The 15,653-nt window shown below is 38.6% G+C and overlaps 1 protein-coding gene across 1 annotated transcript; it reads left to right on the plus strand.

Moving 5' to 3' along the window:
* Positions 1–1,452: 1,452 nt before the first annotated feature.
* LOC145123821 (nucleotide pyrophosphatase/phosphodiesterase 1-like) lies at positions 1,453–3,054 on the plus strand. The gene has a single exon (XM_079059030.1). The coding sequence runs from the start codon at positions 1,510–1,512 to the stop codon at positions 2,818–2,820; it is 1,311 nt and encodes a 436-aa protein (XP_078915156.1). The 5' UTR covers positions 1,453–1,509; the 3' UTR covers positions 2,821–3,054.
* The last annotated feature ends 12,599 nt before the right edge of the window (positions 3,055–15,653 follow it).

A 15,653-nucleotide genomic window follows, 5' to 3' on the forward strand; every position in this document is an offset into this window, starting at 1 on the left:
TAGATATTAAATACATATGCAGATCCAATCATTGAAATTCCAGTTAGTAATAAAACCTGACACCAATAAATACATATACACATTGAGAAGCAGAAACTTACCGAAAGGATTGAACTCTGTGATTGAATATCCGATAACTCAATTATCGATGATGCAAAACCTTGGAAACACGATGCTGTAAAGGAACGTTTGCCCTGTTTTGTTTCAAGTATATATTGAGCAGAATATGATTAAATTGACATAATAATTTCAATTAAATGTAATCGATATGATTGATATCATACCTTATATACGAAATCGGATTCCATAATAACATGCTATTAATCGGGTATGTAATGAATTTGAGTTAATGTGTACAACTGTTATTTCCGATAATCACCGATAAAAATTGAAACAAAACAGGGCGTTATATGGATTTCAATATCGAATTCTATGTGAAACAAAGAAGGGGTAGAATCGGTATTTAACTTTGACAGAAATTTGATGTTTTGAAGGGACACGTGGACATATGGTTTTGTTTATTAGATATATATATATATATATATATATATATATATATATATATATATATATATATATATATATATATATATATATATATATATATATATATATATATATATATATATTGGTGGGTTGACCCGCGAACCCAAACAAGTAACTCAACACAACCCATGAAATGAACAGGTTGGCGGGTCAAAAATCTCAACCCAAACCCGTTTATTTTCGGATTGGATCAGTATCGTATTATAAGTTGGATCGAGAGTTACGACCGCTACACCAAACCATCAATATTTCCATTTTCTCCTTTCGAGTTTTGTATGGAAAAACGATATATAGGAAAAATACATAGTTTCCTCTCCCTCTTTGTATCACAATCAATCAATCAATCAATCATAGTTCTGCTATCACTAGTTTTCCATTTATATCGTGAAATAGACTTCATAAAATTACTTTTTTTCCCAATAAGTTGACATTTATGGGATCATTTTTTATGATAAAAATCGTTATGAGGTTTTCAAAGATTATTTTTACTGATACCTGTCCATTATAAATTTATAGTTGATTATATTAACAATTGAACACCATGTGAATCAATAACCCAATTTAATACTCGGTCCTGACAAAATGTGCATAAGAAACCGGTCCAAACCGGATCCTTTGGTTGCCCCATCTTTATCAGTACTCAGTAGACGCTCTATGTTGACTAAAAACTGGTCAATGTCAAACTCAATCCCTTTATACAAAGCAACGTACAAATCTATAAGCATAACAAACAAGCAAGTAATGAATAATCTTTATCTTCACTTCACTCGATGTTCTTCAATCCATGCAATGCATTCCAAATCTACCAACTACAAACAAGATCTCAAAATCACATAATCTCATAAGTTTTTTTAATGTTATAATCCAAACTCAACTACAATTAAATAACCCAGATCACAATATTATAAAACTTCCTCAAGCATTTCCCTAACTGTTCATGCATTGTCCATTATTCTCTCTAAAATGGGACTAGATACTATAAAACCCTACTCCACCACCGTCCTCCGCTTCTCATTCCTCATCACCACCTTCCTCTTCTTCTCCTCCGCCACATCCACCACCGCTCTCAAAATCGCCCGTCCACTCAATAAACTAACTCGCCCAGTCGTCATCCTCATTTCCGTAGACGGGTTCCGATTTGGGTACCAGTTTAAAACCCCAACACCCAACATCCATCGACTAATCAAAAAAGGAACCGAAGCTGAAACCGGATTGATTCCAGTTTACCCAACCTTAACCTTCCCAAATCACTACTCAATCGCCACCGGATTATACCCAGCTTATCATGGAATCATATTAAACAGATTCACTGATCCAACTACAGGCGATAACTTCACAACGAGAAGTCGTGAACCCAAATGGTGGTTGGGCGAACCCATATGGGAGACCATCGCGAACCAAGGGCTCAAAGCGGCGACATATTTCTGGCCTGGGTCCGATGTAAAAAAGGGTTCTTGGGATTGTCCTGTGAATTTCTGTCCACTCTATAACGCTTCAGTTCCGTTTGAAGAACGCGTCGATACTTTTCTCCATTATTTCGATTTGCCAAATGAAGAAATTCCTGTTTTCATGGCGTTATATTTGGAGGATCCTGATTCTCAAGGTCATCTAGTTGGCCCTGATGATCCTCAAATTACAGAAGCTGTTAGTCACATCGATGGGTTGATTGGTAGATTGATTAACGGATTGGAAAAACGTGGGATCTTCGAAGATGTTACTATAATTATGGTTGGCGACCATGGAATGGTAGGTACTTGTGATCAAAAGTTGATATTTTTAGACGATTTAGCTTCTTGGGTCAAGATTCCGGAAGAATGGGTAAAATTTTATTCTCCTGTGTTATCTATTCGTCCACCTTCTAATCAATCCCCTTCTGAAATTGTCGCCAAAATGAACCAAGGATTGAGTTCAGGGAAGGTTAAAAATGGCGATATATTGAAAGTTTATCTCAAAGAAGACCTTCCTGCAAGGCTGCACTATTGGGAAAGTGATAGGATTACTCCAATCATCGGGTTAGTTGATGAAGGGTTTAAGGTTGAGCAAAAGGACTCGAAGAGTAAGGAATGTGGAGGTGAACATGGATATGATAATGCATTTTTTTCGATGAGATCGATTTTTATTGGTCATGGTCCTCGATTTGCTAGAGGTAGAAAGGTACCATCTTTTGAGAATGTTCAAATCTACAACTTAATCACTTCGATCCTTAACATAAATGGAGCTTCCAACAATGGGTCGTCGTCTTTTGCAAAGAGTGTGCTTTTGCCTCATCATTGAGAGTTTTGGGAGTTACGTTTATTTGCTGATATATGTTCATGTTTTTAGACAATGTTGTTTAACTGTGGTAGATTTAGGTTGATAACGGTGTTTATGGCTTAAGATGTATTAGGTTGAATGTAAGGGCATCCACAATGCATTGAACTCTATCGAGTTCAATGGAGTGCCTCATCATCATTCACTATTTCATACAACTCTATTCATTTTTATCCGATAAGACATTAAACTCTACAAGTTCAATGAAACATATTAAAAAATATTTATTTTAAGATTTAAAGACTTTCCTTTTTCCCATTGAAGAGTTCAATGGCCATTGAACTCCAAATCCATTGAATGCCAAGGTGGCATTTCACAATGGTGGAGTTGTATCCATTGAATGCCAATGTGGCATTTCACAATGGTGGAGTTGTATCAATTGAATTACAAGTAGGCATGACAACTCATTCAACTTTTCCATTAAACTCCCCATTGTGGATGCTCTAAGTTGTGAGTGTTTGATTCTTGTTTACACCTAATTGAAAAAATGGTACACGATGAGTTTTATAAACAATTGTATCATTTCATCTTGTTGTTAGTGGTGTATTGGTCAGATATTTGTATCACCCATGTGAATTGTTTGTGTTAAACAAGCAATCGAATAAAAGCAACAAAATGACACACATAATTAATATGGTATGGTTGATGTGACCTATGTTCACGGACATGAAAATAGATCACTTAGGCTAAGGGGAGTGGTAACACTCTTAACACCTTGCCGCATTAGCTTTTTGGTTGCCACCTCATTTTTTTCCATTTAACACCTAATGTTAGCATTTGGTAAGGAGTGGTAACACTCCTAACACTTTATTTTTTTTCTAATTTAATTTAATTACTTTATTTTAATAAACAAACATTTTTTATGCATGAATATTAAACAAAATTTATTATTTTAAACCACAAACATTTAATATAATATAAATTATATTTTTTAAAACACACTTCATAACTAATCCAATTGCTTCATCCAAATCTCTTTCTGAGAAAACTACTTTGGCTCCAACTATCTTATTCAACAAAGACTGTAAAAACTTAATTAAAAATATCACACAACCATACCCTATTTATACTAAACTAATTAGAATCTTAAACTAACTCAAAACCTTAAATTAGGAAAGTTTTCCCAAAATACCCCTGAAACCAAAACTGTCCCCGTTTCTGAATTAACCCAACAAGTGATTAGCCACAAGTACTCAGCCACAACTCTTAACCTCATTGCCCACTTCATAGGATGTGATTGGGCATGTACTCGGCCACAAGTAGCCTCTCATCATCTTCACAGCAGCAACCAAGGAGATTAGCCAGCCTAAAATTATGCAGCTTCCCGACAAATTTAGTTTCTTCCTGTAAAGCATTTGTTAAGTTATTGGTCAAAATACCCAGCTTGCAAACTGACATGAAAAGCACTTGTTAAGTTATAGAAGTTTAAACAATTTAAAACTTAACTGCAACTTTTAAAGCATCAACAAGGATTTTCTTCTTTGGAACTCTATTGATGTCAATCTTGATGTCTGTAAGTGTCAACATCTTGAAGTTCATTTGGCCTCTTACCATGTCAGGAGCATCACAAGTGTCTATTAATCAAATCAAAATAGAGGTAATTAAGACATGAGCATCTATAGCAAATTACATGTTTCTTTGAATCCATATAACAAAAGCCACAAGACATGATCACATGGAGCATCTCCAATTTCTAATCTTAGTATTTTGTTACAACCAATTTCAGACATTTTGAATAGATTTGATTTGAATTACACAGTGGTATTCTCAGTGACATTTTGAAATGATCGAACACCTGGTGTGCAGAGGAAAATAACAGCAGATAGCCATAGCCATAGAAGCAAATCTGAAGCTTAATGATCTGAACAGGTTTTTTAAAACTTCGGTATTGGAGCTGTATATAGCCATGGAAGCAATCAAGACTCACAAAACTAGTTATAGCCATGGAAGCAATCAAGACTCACAAATGAACTGGATTTGTTACCTGTATTGCGTAGATGCACAGATTCATAGATGGACCAAACACACACATCAGATACCGTATTTAAAGATGAAGATGAAACAAAAGTCAGGAGTGAAGATGAAAATCGACAAATTAACATAAAAATTAACCGATTTAACTCATAGATTCAACAATCGGACAAAATCGGACCAATTTTGTTTCTCTCCTTCTCTTTCTTCTCGCCAACACAGTGACGAGTCTCCGATGGCGAGCCCCCTAGCGAGCGCTAGGGGGCGGTGTTCCAGGTTGCTTAACGAGTTTGGCGAGGGTATTTGGCGAGCCCACTCCGCTTAGCCTTATAATATTCAATTGTTTTAAGTGATACATTGAAACCCTAGTTACGAATATTTATATTTATAAATGTTGATGAATAATTATATCTAAAAACTCTAACAAATGTTGATGAATATTTATATCTGAAAACCCAAACAAATGTTAGGCCAAATTTATGTACAAGTAAATCTGAAATAACTAAACAAGGGCATACCATTTAGCAATTGCTGGGCCTAACAATTGTCGTGTATGGATTCAAGCCTAATGACACCCAACTTAGTCTAAACACTCATCCTTTCGATTTTTTCACTCAGGTTTCTTCACTTCAGTCTGGATTGGATCATATATCCATTCAGACTGCCACATTCCAAGTAACGATACAGAAAGGTACCATCTTTTGAGAATGTTCAAATCTACAACTTAATCACTTCGATCCTTAACATAAATGGTGTGTGGTTCGTTTCCATTGTGTAATCAACGAAGGCAATGAGGTCGCTTTGTGCTGCGAGTCTAGCATTTTCTCATTCATCTAAATGAACGAATGTAGCAAGTCTACATAATGTCTCGATATACTAGAAATTTTAGATTCCTATTTTTTATAGTTTTACTTTGGTTATTTAGGTGCATGTTAGATTTAATTGTTTGTGTCTAGGTTTTTAGAGTTTGGTTGTCACAGGGTTAAATTTATAACCCATTCCGCACTTGATTGTTTGTTTGTTAACGGGTTGAATAAGCCGACAATAGGAGTAAGTACCTTCAAATAAGGTCGGTGTTAAGTATGCATGTAGATTGTTACATGATTAGAGCTTTATGTATTCCTCAATCCCCGTGGGGAGTCCTAGGTTCCCCCCTTAAAGCTCATGACTAACCTTTATAGATTTATGTGCCAATTGGGTTTCACCATTTTATGGCTTATCAGGGAAGCAATACTTGATTTCGAGTATGGTCCCATTAGTAGTTAAGCTTCCGACTAACGTCAAGATTCTATCACAAGCCGTGACTCAACCATAGACTACAACAGCAGAGGCACACCAATCCATTAAAGCTAATATCTTACCCTTTAACCCGCTAGAGTGATCTAACCATTATCCACATCTTGATTTACCGATCAACATGATCACAACATTTTTAGGTTGTTCACACCTTCTGCCACTTAGTTTTTTGGCATGTTATCATGGTGGGAGAGTAGACTTCTTGTCCCGTCTATGTTCATATTGCTACTTGGTATTAACCTTATCTATTTCCATGTTGTATCTTCATTTAGGCTTAATTTTATACACCAAAAAACTTTGAGATCACACTTTTATATCGAACCCTACCATTACACATCATTTTGGACACTTGTAGATAGACTCCTACAATTACGCCACTTCTTTTAAAATGTTTAATACTTCAAAATTGGTGGTAATATCTGATGTGCAATTTATATACTACCAGTTTTAAACTTATAAACCTAACCTACTTAACTAACTAATTGCACTTAGGCAGTGTACCTAGTGTAATTATATGATAGTTTAGGTAAGTCGGGTGTCGATCACATGGAATGAAATTTTAATTTAGAAAATGACCACTAATAATTAAACTAAGAACAACTTTAAATGGATGATTTTTACCGATTTTGAAAGTTCAACAACTTAATTCAAACAATTATTAATTAAACAACTATTAAAACTAAGCAAGCACATAAAACGATTTTTAATTCAAGTTTAAAAAGTACTTCCGTTTAGTTCCGAAATCCCCCTCTCCTATGGTTGATTTCTAGTGGATAAAGTATATTGATTACCAATTTATTAAATTACTAGCTATCATGATCTGATACCTAGCTATTCCAATTCATGAATTACCATGCAATGATCAAGCAAAAGTTAGACACAAAAATGATATAAGCACGAATTGGACTATGAATGATAAATATATGAATTACCTATCCTAGATCAAGACAAGCAACTCAAGCACAAATTATCGATAAATTATGCTCTCTAACACAATCAAAGTAATTACCTTTTATTTAACGAACTCTAGGATTTGTTCAATCACTATATCTAATTATTTAATGGTCATAAACAACTAGATAACAAATTCATGCAATTAGAATGATCATTGTAACATCCTGTTTGATGATGTTTCTTAATTCAGGATTTGAGGACCGTAATGCGATCATGTAAAGGCCTTGGACTTCATTGGAATGGAGTTTAGACACTATTGGAGGTGTATGATGATGATAAGTGATTTAAACCTTGGATTGTTCGATGTAAGCTAGGGGTAAAATAGGAAAAGTTGTGTTTCAGGCTTCTTGCATAAATTAAGGGTTTTAGTTCGAGATGTTTTTAGTCATAAGTATCAATATATAATCGTAGAGCTCATCGATACCTTTCCGTGGATATAAAGATCGTTGAAAACGGATTTGGAACGATGAAGTTATGGCTTTTTGAAGTTAAGCTGGAAGAAGAGAGTCTGGCAGTACGTTAGGCGTACACCAGGAGTACGCTGGGCATACTAGGCTGAGGAAGTTTTGTTTTTAAGGCGTTACGCTGGGCGTACCGCCGTAGAGTAAAAAACCTATTTTCGTGGTTTTGATCCCTATTTAAGGACTCCAACCCCTTGGTGTCCTTCCTAACATCAGCCTCCACCCTCTTGAGCCTCCAACTCGAAACCCTAGGCCCGTAGAGCAAATAATGAGCCTTTTTATGTGTTTTGGGTGCATTTTGTAAGAAAGAGAAGTCCAAGCTTGTTGATTCCTGAAGCTCCAACTTGTGGATCCATAGCCTACATTGCTTTTCTCTACTTCAGAAGGTATAAAGTTTGAAACTTGATGATTCTTTTGTTAGATCTAGCTAGTGTTGGGTTTTATGAGCTTTTTGTCCCAAAACCTTGGTCTTTGTGAGTATGGACTACTCCAGACCATTTGAGTTGTCCTTTTAGACGTTTTAGAGTGCATGGTGTCATAAAAATGCAAGCTTGATCCTTTCTTTTCATCCTTGCATGAGTTATGGAGTTTTGGTAATTTTAGAAGTTAGAGTTTTCAGATTAAGCTCTCTTTGGACATGCAGGCATAAAGTTGGAGACTTTATGGATTAGAATGTCTTTTAGGGTCAGATATGAGGATTGGGTAAAGTGTCTTAATGATTAAGACCTTAAAAGTTGAGTTTGGATTTAGACCGAGTACGTCAAGCGTAAGTCTGGCTACGCCCAATGTAGCCAACTGCGAACCCACTTTCTGCCTTTGTGCTATACGCTCAACGTAGAGCTTGTGTATGCCGTGCGTATGGTCAAAATGTTGACTGTTGATTTCGTTGACCATGTGTGACTTTTAGCCAAATTGTGAGGGTTTTGGGTCTTGGAAGGGGCAAAATGGTCTTTTGCTCAAATTGTGGATTAGACTTGGCTAGGGACTAGTTGAGTATAGAAAATTACCTTAATTGTTAATTAGGGTTAATTAGTGCATTAAATAGGCGGGGTCTAGTTCCGGCAGTTCGGATGTGAGTTCTACTAGTCATCTATGCATGGTGAGTTTCCTCCTTATACTTGTGGGTCGAAGGCAACAATGTCGGCTCACTGGATTATGTTGTAGGATAGTAGTGCGTCTTCTCACTATACTTGCCTGTGTAGTAGTATATATATGTGCCGACCATGTGGGTCTATTTGCTATTACTGTGATATATATTTGATGTGCGTGCTGAGACTTCAAGTAGTTTACAGGGTTGCTAATAACCCACATGGCGTGCTGTTTGTCCACTGAGACTTTGGGTAGTCTCCAGAGTTATTGATAACCTATAGGGCGTGTTGTTTGCCCACTGAGACTTCGGGTAGTCTCCAACGTTGCTGATAACCCATAGTTGTTTATTCATGATGTGTTGTATGTGGAAATTTGAGGAACTTACTAAGATTTGTGCTTATAGTTGTGGATTATATATTTTGCAGGTACTTATCAGGCGGCGAAGGCATGACTGTACACACACATCAGTAATTTTTATGATTCGAGATTCCGCATTGTCTTCTTATTAAATCTGATTTTGGAATAATGGTTTATGAACAAATGGTTGTAACTTTACTAAAAATGGATGTTATATTATTTTAAAAGTAAAAAATTTAGCCCTGGTTTTTAGGACGTTACAATCATCTACTACATAAAACTTGTATAATAAGCAATATAAGCTAGAACTTCAACATGATAGGATTGTGATTATCAAACACTAGTAAAATCAACATAAAATATCATGAACTCTAGATCAACACATACGATACGAGTTAATCTTCACCAAATAGAAGTATAGGGTGTAATACGCTTCAGGAAGAGGGGCAAGTTGGGGCCCCGGTATATTGGGCCATTTCGGGTGATTGCCAGGTTTGGCAAGGTAGCTTAAAGGCTGAATTTGCTTGAGGAGCTTAATCAGACTCACAACACCTTCCATGTTTCGCAGCTGCAGAAGTGTGTGGCTGATGATTCAGCGGTTGTTCCTTTGGATGATATTTAGGTTGATAATCTCCTGAATTACATTGAGAATCTAGTGGCGATTTTAGATCGGAAGACGAAGGCCTTGCTTAAAAAGGTGGTATCTTTGGTCAAGGTCTAGTGCAACATCGAAAGGGTTCTGAGTGGACCTGGGAATCCAAGGCAGAGATGAGGGAGCATTACCCAGAGTTGTTTGCAGTAGCGGACTTCGAGGACGAAGTCTAATTCAAGTGGGGGAGAATTGTAACATTCGGATTCTTGGAGGTATTATAATTTATTATATTTTTAAATTTTGGGTATTTCCAGGTCATGGTGAAGGAATCCCGTGACATGGAAATGGTTGTTGTATCGCGAGTTTTAAATGGCCACCACAACGTGACAACCTATGTCCACGGCGTGGCAACTGTTTGGTGAGAAACCCTAATTTCTAGAGTTTACGCCATATTTAAGGGAATGTGAGGGCTAAGATTGCTCACCCTCAGCCTCCATCATACTATCTCAGCCTCCAAGCAAACCCCAACCTCCATTTTTGCTCTCTAATCCTTTTGTGTTGATTTTTGGGGATTTAATAAGAATGAGGTGAGTTCTAAGCCTGGATTTAGCAAGCAACCCTTCTTACCATCTTCGTGTGCGTCTTTTGGACTCTTGTAAGTCCCCAAGTTCTAAGCTTTTTCATTTAAAGTGCATAGATCTAGGTTTCTATGCCTTAATATTCATGTCCTTGATTATTGGGTGGTGAGATCTCATAAAGTTTGCAACTTTATGAATCTCTAGGTCATTTTGGACCTTGGATGCTTTGGATATGGAATAACATTGAGTTTTACCATCATTCATGGAAGATTTGGCCAAAAGCTCTCATTTGACCTAATAGAGTCCAATACATGCATTAGACATGCATGTATAGAGAGTAAGGATTTTTTATGTTGTTATTTGATGCTATAAACGTTCTGGAAATGGGGATCTAGTTGTCTTCAAGAGAAAGTTCTTAATGGGTTAAGCCAAGCTTTGTTCTTGCCCTGTTAGGTTTAGAAATGGGGATCTCTATTCCCTAGAGAGTCTAAAGGGGTAAAGTTAGAAACTTCATCCAGTTGGACCTTAGAATGGACTAGATCTGGGATTTGGAGCTCTTAAGATCAAGGAAATCGACTTAATCCATTAAGTTGTTTGGGAGCCCAGTGCCCATGGCGTGGCCAAGGTCCCCACGACGTGGCGACTGGGCTAAGACTCGATTGTATTGTCATTTAGTAGCCACGACATGGCCAAGGATGGTCACGGCGTGGCGACCTGTTGTAGTTGACGTAGACTTTGACCAAGTTTGACCTAAGGGTAGTTTGGGTATTTTGAGTGGTATTTTAAAATGGTCATTAATTGTCGAATAGGTGACAGATAAAGCTGAGATTCGGAGCAGAGACCTATTCGGCTATTTGTTCAGACTGAGAGGTGAGTTTTCCTCACTTTACTTGTGGGTCGAAGGCACCAAGTCCAACCCTTTGGATTTGATATCCTGATTTGTTGTATGCTGTTATATGGAGATATGTGTTTATTGGTTATGTGATTAGATTGGTAGATATGTTGGACTACATATGTTGCTATTTATTGATTGATAATGTCTATATCTATATGTTATGATTTACCGGGTTGAGGTGAACTAACTTATACTGAATGCCAAGATACCCACGGCGGACCAGATAAACTGAAGGCCTACGAGGCGATCCAGTTAGGCCGAAGGCCTAGAGAACGGTCCAGATAGGCTAAAGGTCGGTGCGGCGGTCCAGTCATGCTGAAGGCTCTGTATGCATGTTGTTGTAGTTATCTTGTGTGGTGGTACTTTGGGGTAACTCGCTAAACTTTGGCTTACAATTTCAGTTTATTGTTTCATGTACTTCAGATGATCGTGGCATGGAGAAGGCGTGATCGTGCATATGCTTTGGTTTTATGTTATTTGGATTTTGGGATACTCTGATTGCGGAACTACTCTTTTGAAACAATGAATTTGTAAACATTTATGGTTTTAGGTTATTTTGAAAAGTTAAAATTTGTTGTGATTTTTGATTTGTTACAATTTAAGCATCTTTATGGCCTCATGCACCCTCTTATCTTTAGCCTCCTTCGTCAGTTCGAAACCCTAAAGTGTGTGAGTGCCTTGTGAAGCTTGAAGGGCCTTTTGGTGACATTTTGGAGCTTTTGGAGAAAAAGGAAGAACCTTGAGGTTGTGGTGTTTCACTCAAGGCCTTGGATCCAACATCTACTTCCGTTTTTTGCATCTTTTGGAGGTATAAATCTCCAACCTTGATGAGTATTTCATTTAGATCTAGTTTTAGCTTAAAGTTGGCACTTTTTTGTCCCAATCTTGATATTTGTATGTATGGAATACTCCAAGACATTTCAGTTGTCCTTTCTGATGTTTTAGGGTGTGTTAAGTCATAAAAATGTGATCTTGGACATTATTTTCTTTCCATGCATGATCTAGATTGTCTTAATGGGTAAATAAGGTAGGGTTTTGATGCTAAGGTCTTAATATATAGCCATGCTAAGGTCTTAATAGCCATGCATGATCTAGATTGTCTTTATGGTTAAGGACACCTTTTAGGGTCTAGATCTGGATTTTGGACATAAATGCTTAAGGATTAAGCACTTAATATATGAAGTTGAGGGCAACCGCGTACGCTAGACGTACCAAGGGGTTTGTTGCGCGTACGTGGTCAGCTCTCCGATTCTGGTCAACCATGTAGTACGCCCCACGTACGTATTATTTACACTCAACGTACTCACTGAGTCAACTTGGTTGACTCAGTTGACTTTGACCTGGATTTTGACTAGGGTTTGACCTAGGGGTATTTTAGGTATTTTGATCCGTATGCTGAGATTGTTTCATTGAATTCATTAAGGTGACTGGTAGAGTTGATCTCGGAGCGGCGTTCTATTCAGTTTTATCATCTGTTTGTGAGGTGAGTTTTCTCACTGTACCCATGGGTCGAAGGCACCAATGCCGACCCATTATTGTGTTATTTAGGATTATAGCAGTTGTGTGGCTTACATGAGTTTGTATGATGGGTTGAAATAAACCCTAAGGTGGGGCCCACTATCACATGTTTGGGTTGAAATAGACCCTAAGGCGGGGACCACTATTGTATGATCGGGTTGAAAGATACCCCAGGATGGGGCCCATATGTGTTGATCGGGTTGAAATACACGCAGGACGAGGCCCCAAGGTAGGGTCCATAGATGTATATCGGGTTGGTTATACCATAGGGTTAAGCCAAATTATATGGTTTAGTATGTGGTACTTTGGGGAGATCATTAAGCTTTGTGCTTACATTTTATGTTTATGGTTTCAGGTACTTACGGTTCGAAAGGGAAAGGCCCGGTGTGATGGCACAACATCCCCCCTCATGATTTCCGCATTATGAATAATTGTACTATGATGTTTTGAATATTATGACTTGGTGTTTGGTTTTGAACAATTGATGAATGATCTGATAGACCTCCAAATGAAAAATTTTATTGCTGTTTTTGGGACGTTACAATTTGGTATCAGAGCCTTGGTTTGAGGGATTCGTGCACACTCTCGAGTGTGTCAGAACTCAAACTGAGGAAATGATAATTTTAAAAAAATGAAATTGAACTTCTAAAAAGAATTTTACTAAGAAGAAGGGGTGCGATGCGTGCAATCATCCGAGCTCAAGTAAGTGGTTCCCAAGGTTACCCATACCTATGTATTATGAGTAATACGCTTGATATGAGAATTACATGTTAGATTAGGGCTAAGGATACCTTCAGGAATCATATGATAGAATTTCCTGATTTGCGTGATGCCTTATAGCCTAGTGGAACTTGATGTTATGTGTTACTTGGAATTAATATCAGTTCAATTAATTGCTAAGTGTATGCTTTCAAAGTTATATACGATTAGGATTGTATAGCCCTATAATGATCGATTTGGCCTTATTTCATGTTCCTTTTTTGGTTTTAGACTTAGGGTAGAATCATCATTTGACAATCTATGTGATCCTATTTTGTGTATAACTTGCATGCATAAGGAAACCATCGATGTTGATTGAGGTTCTTGATATTGCGAGTGGTAAGAGTTGAGACTTCCTAAGAGAGTCTAGGATATGTATGTTGTTTAGCATAGGATTGTTATATGGTTAGTATGGTGACTTAGAAGAACCAGACTTGCTCTTGAGGAAGGTATATGTAGGTGTGAAAGGTAGTATTGGGCCCATACTACTGGAAGCACTCATCTGTCCCTGAGACAATAACAGGTCTGGGGAACTCTAAGGAGGCCTTTGTAGTGAAAATACCCTCGAGTCATATGCTGATTATTTATATGTTGTGTTTCAGTTTGAGGATGGTGATGACTACTCGAGGAGGTTCTGGCTCTGGTTCTGGTCCAGGTTCTGGCTCAGGCACAAAACCAATTGATGAGCGACTGTGCGAGTTCATTTTGGCCGAGGTTAGTCGTGGTATCTTGGATGTTACTCCTGTGATGTTCGGTCTTTTTGAGCTGAGATTGATGCGGGTCAGATAGGACCTCGAGTTCCCTCATCCGGGAGTTCAAGGCCTGTGGAGCTCCTGAGTTCTTTGGGGTTAAGGACCCCATCGCTAGCCGACACTGGATCGTTGACATGGAGAATGCTCAGCAGACAAGTTTTTGCCATAAGGGGCAAAGGTGGGATTTGCATCCTGTCTGCTGAGGGACCGAGCACGAGACTGGTGGGAGGTTAGACGAGCTGTAGGGTCAGCGGCAGTGGTAGTCATGACCTGGGAGGATTTTGTTTAGAGGTTCCAGAGGGAGTTTGCGCCAGCTCTTAAGGTGCAACAACTTGCGAGGGAGTTCCAAGACCTTTTCCAGACTATTGAGACTATGGCAGAAATTAACGCCAAATTCAGGGAGCTGGCTTTGTTGGTCCCGTAGTACTCTGCGGATGAGGAGATGAGGAAGACGAGATACCATGACATGTTGAGAGAGGATATCAGGGAGTTCGTGAGATTTTCGGGGTGCAAGACCCTGAATGATATGATCGAGAAGGCCCGTGAGCGGGAGATTGAGTTGGAGCTTTGGACGAAGCAGAAGCCGAAGCAGGTATATACAACAGTGGGCCTGGCTAAGAGGCCTAAAAATTTTGATTCACGTGTCAAAGGCCCGCACGGCCGTAGCCGCTGTGGTAAGTGCGGAAAACCGCACGGTGGGGCGTGTTGAGTGTTGGGTTCAGTATGTTTTGGCTATGGTCAGCCGGCCCACATGAATAGGGACTGCCCCAGGAGTGTTCTGATTTGCTTCCATTACAATCATACTGGCCATAAAAAGGCTGATTGTCCGAGATTGTAAAGAGGAGCAGTGGCGGCGCCTGCGCCAACCACCTTGAGGATTACTGATGGCCGCCAGGGCAAGGCAGAAGCTCATGTGGTGAAGAGCAAGGCATTTCTGCTGACCACCGATGAGGCCTGTGCAACGCCGGATGTGGCTACTAGTATGTGACTTATCTCTATCTTTTATTGCTTTCTTTATTTATGCTTATAATTATTCATATCTTATATAGGGACCTTTTTGGTCAATGGTATGAATGCTCATGTTCTGTTTGATTCGGGTGCTACCCAATCTTTTGTATCTCTTGCACTTAGCAAGAAGTTTTGTGATGCTCTTGGGACTTTTGGTTTTCCACTTGAGGTTGAGATTACGGATGACCGTACCGTGAGTGCTTCGAGGGTTTATCGAAGGTGTGCCCCGAATCTGTTTAGTGAGAGATACTCTATTGATTTGGTGCCGATTCCTTTGAGAGGATCGAAGGTTATCATCAGGATGGATTGGTTGGGCCTCAATGGGGCCATGATTAATTGCGAGCGACAATTAGTGAGAGTTCGAATCCCAAGTGGGGGAGAATTGGTTATTCCTGGCGAGAGAGCTTCACATGGGCCAGCTCTCTGTTCAACTGTGAGGTCCAATAAATATCTGCAAACAGGTTTGTTCTGGTTTCCTATCTTATGTTGAAGAGACTCGAGTTGAGGGCACGTCGGCGTTGAGTGGGGTGCCCATTGTTCCAGATTTCCTCGTTGTGTTTCCCGAGA

This window comes from Lactuca virosa, chromosome 7, assembly GCF_052849685.1.
Source record: "Lactuca virosa cultivar CGN04683 chromosome 7, Lactuca_virosa_CGN04683_v6, whole genome shotgun sequence".
Taxonomy (NCBI): Eukaryota; Viridiplantae; Streptophyta; class Magnoliopsida; order Asterales; family Asteraceae; genus Lactuca; species Lactuca virosa.

Excerpts from the sequence above, each read along its gene's own strand:
- LOC145123821 (XM_079059030.1), top strand. The coding sequence starts at position 1,510 with ATGGGACTAGATACTATAAAACCCTACTCCACCACCGTCCTCCGCTTC.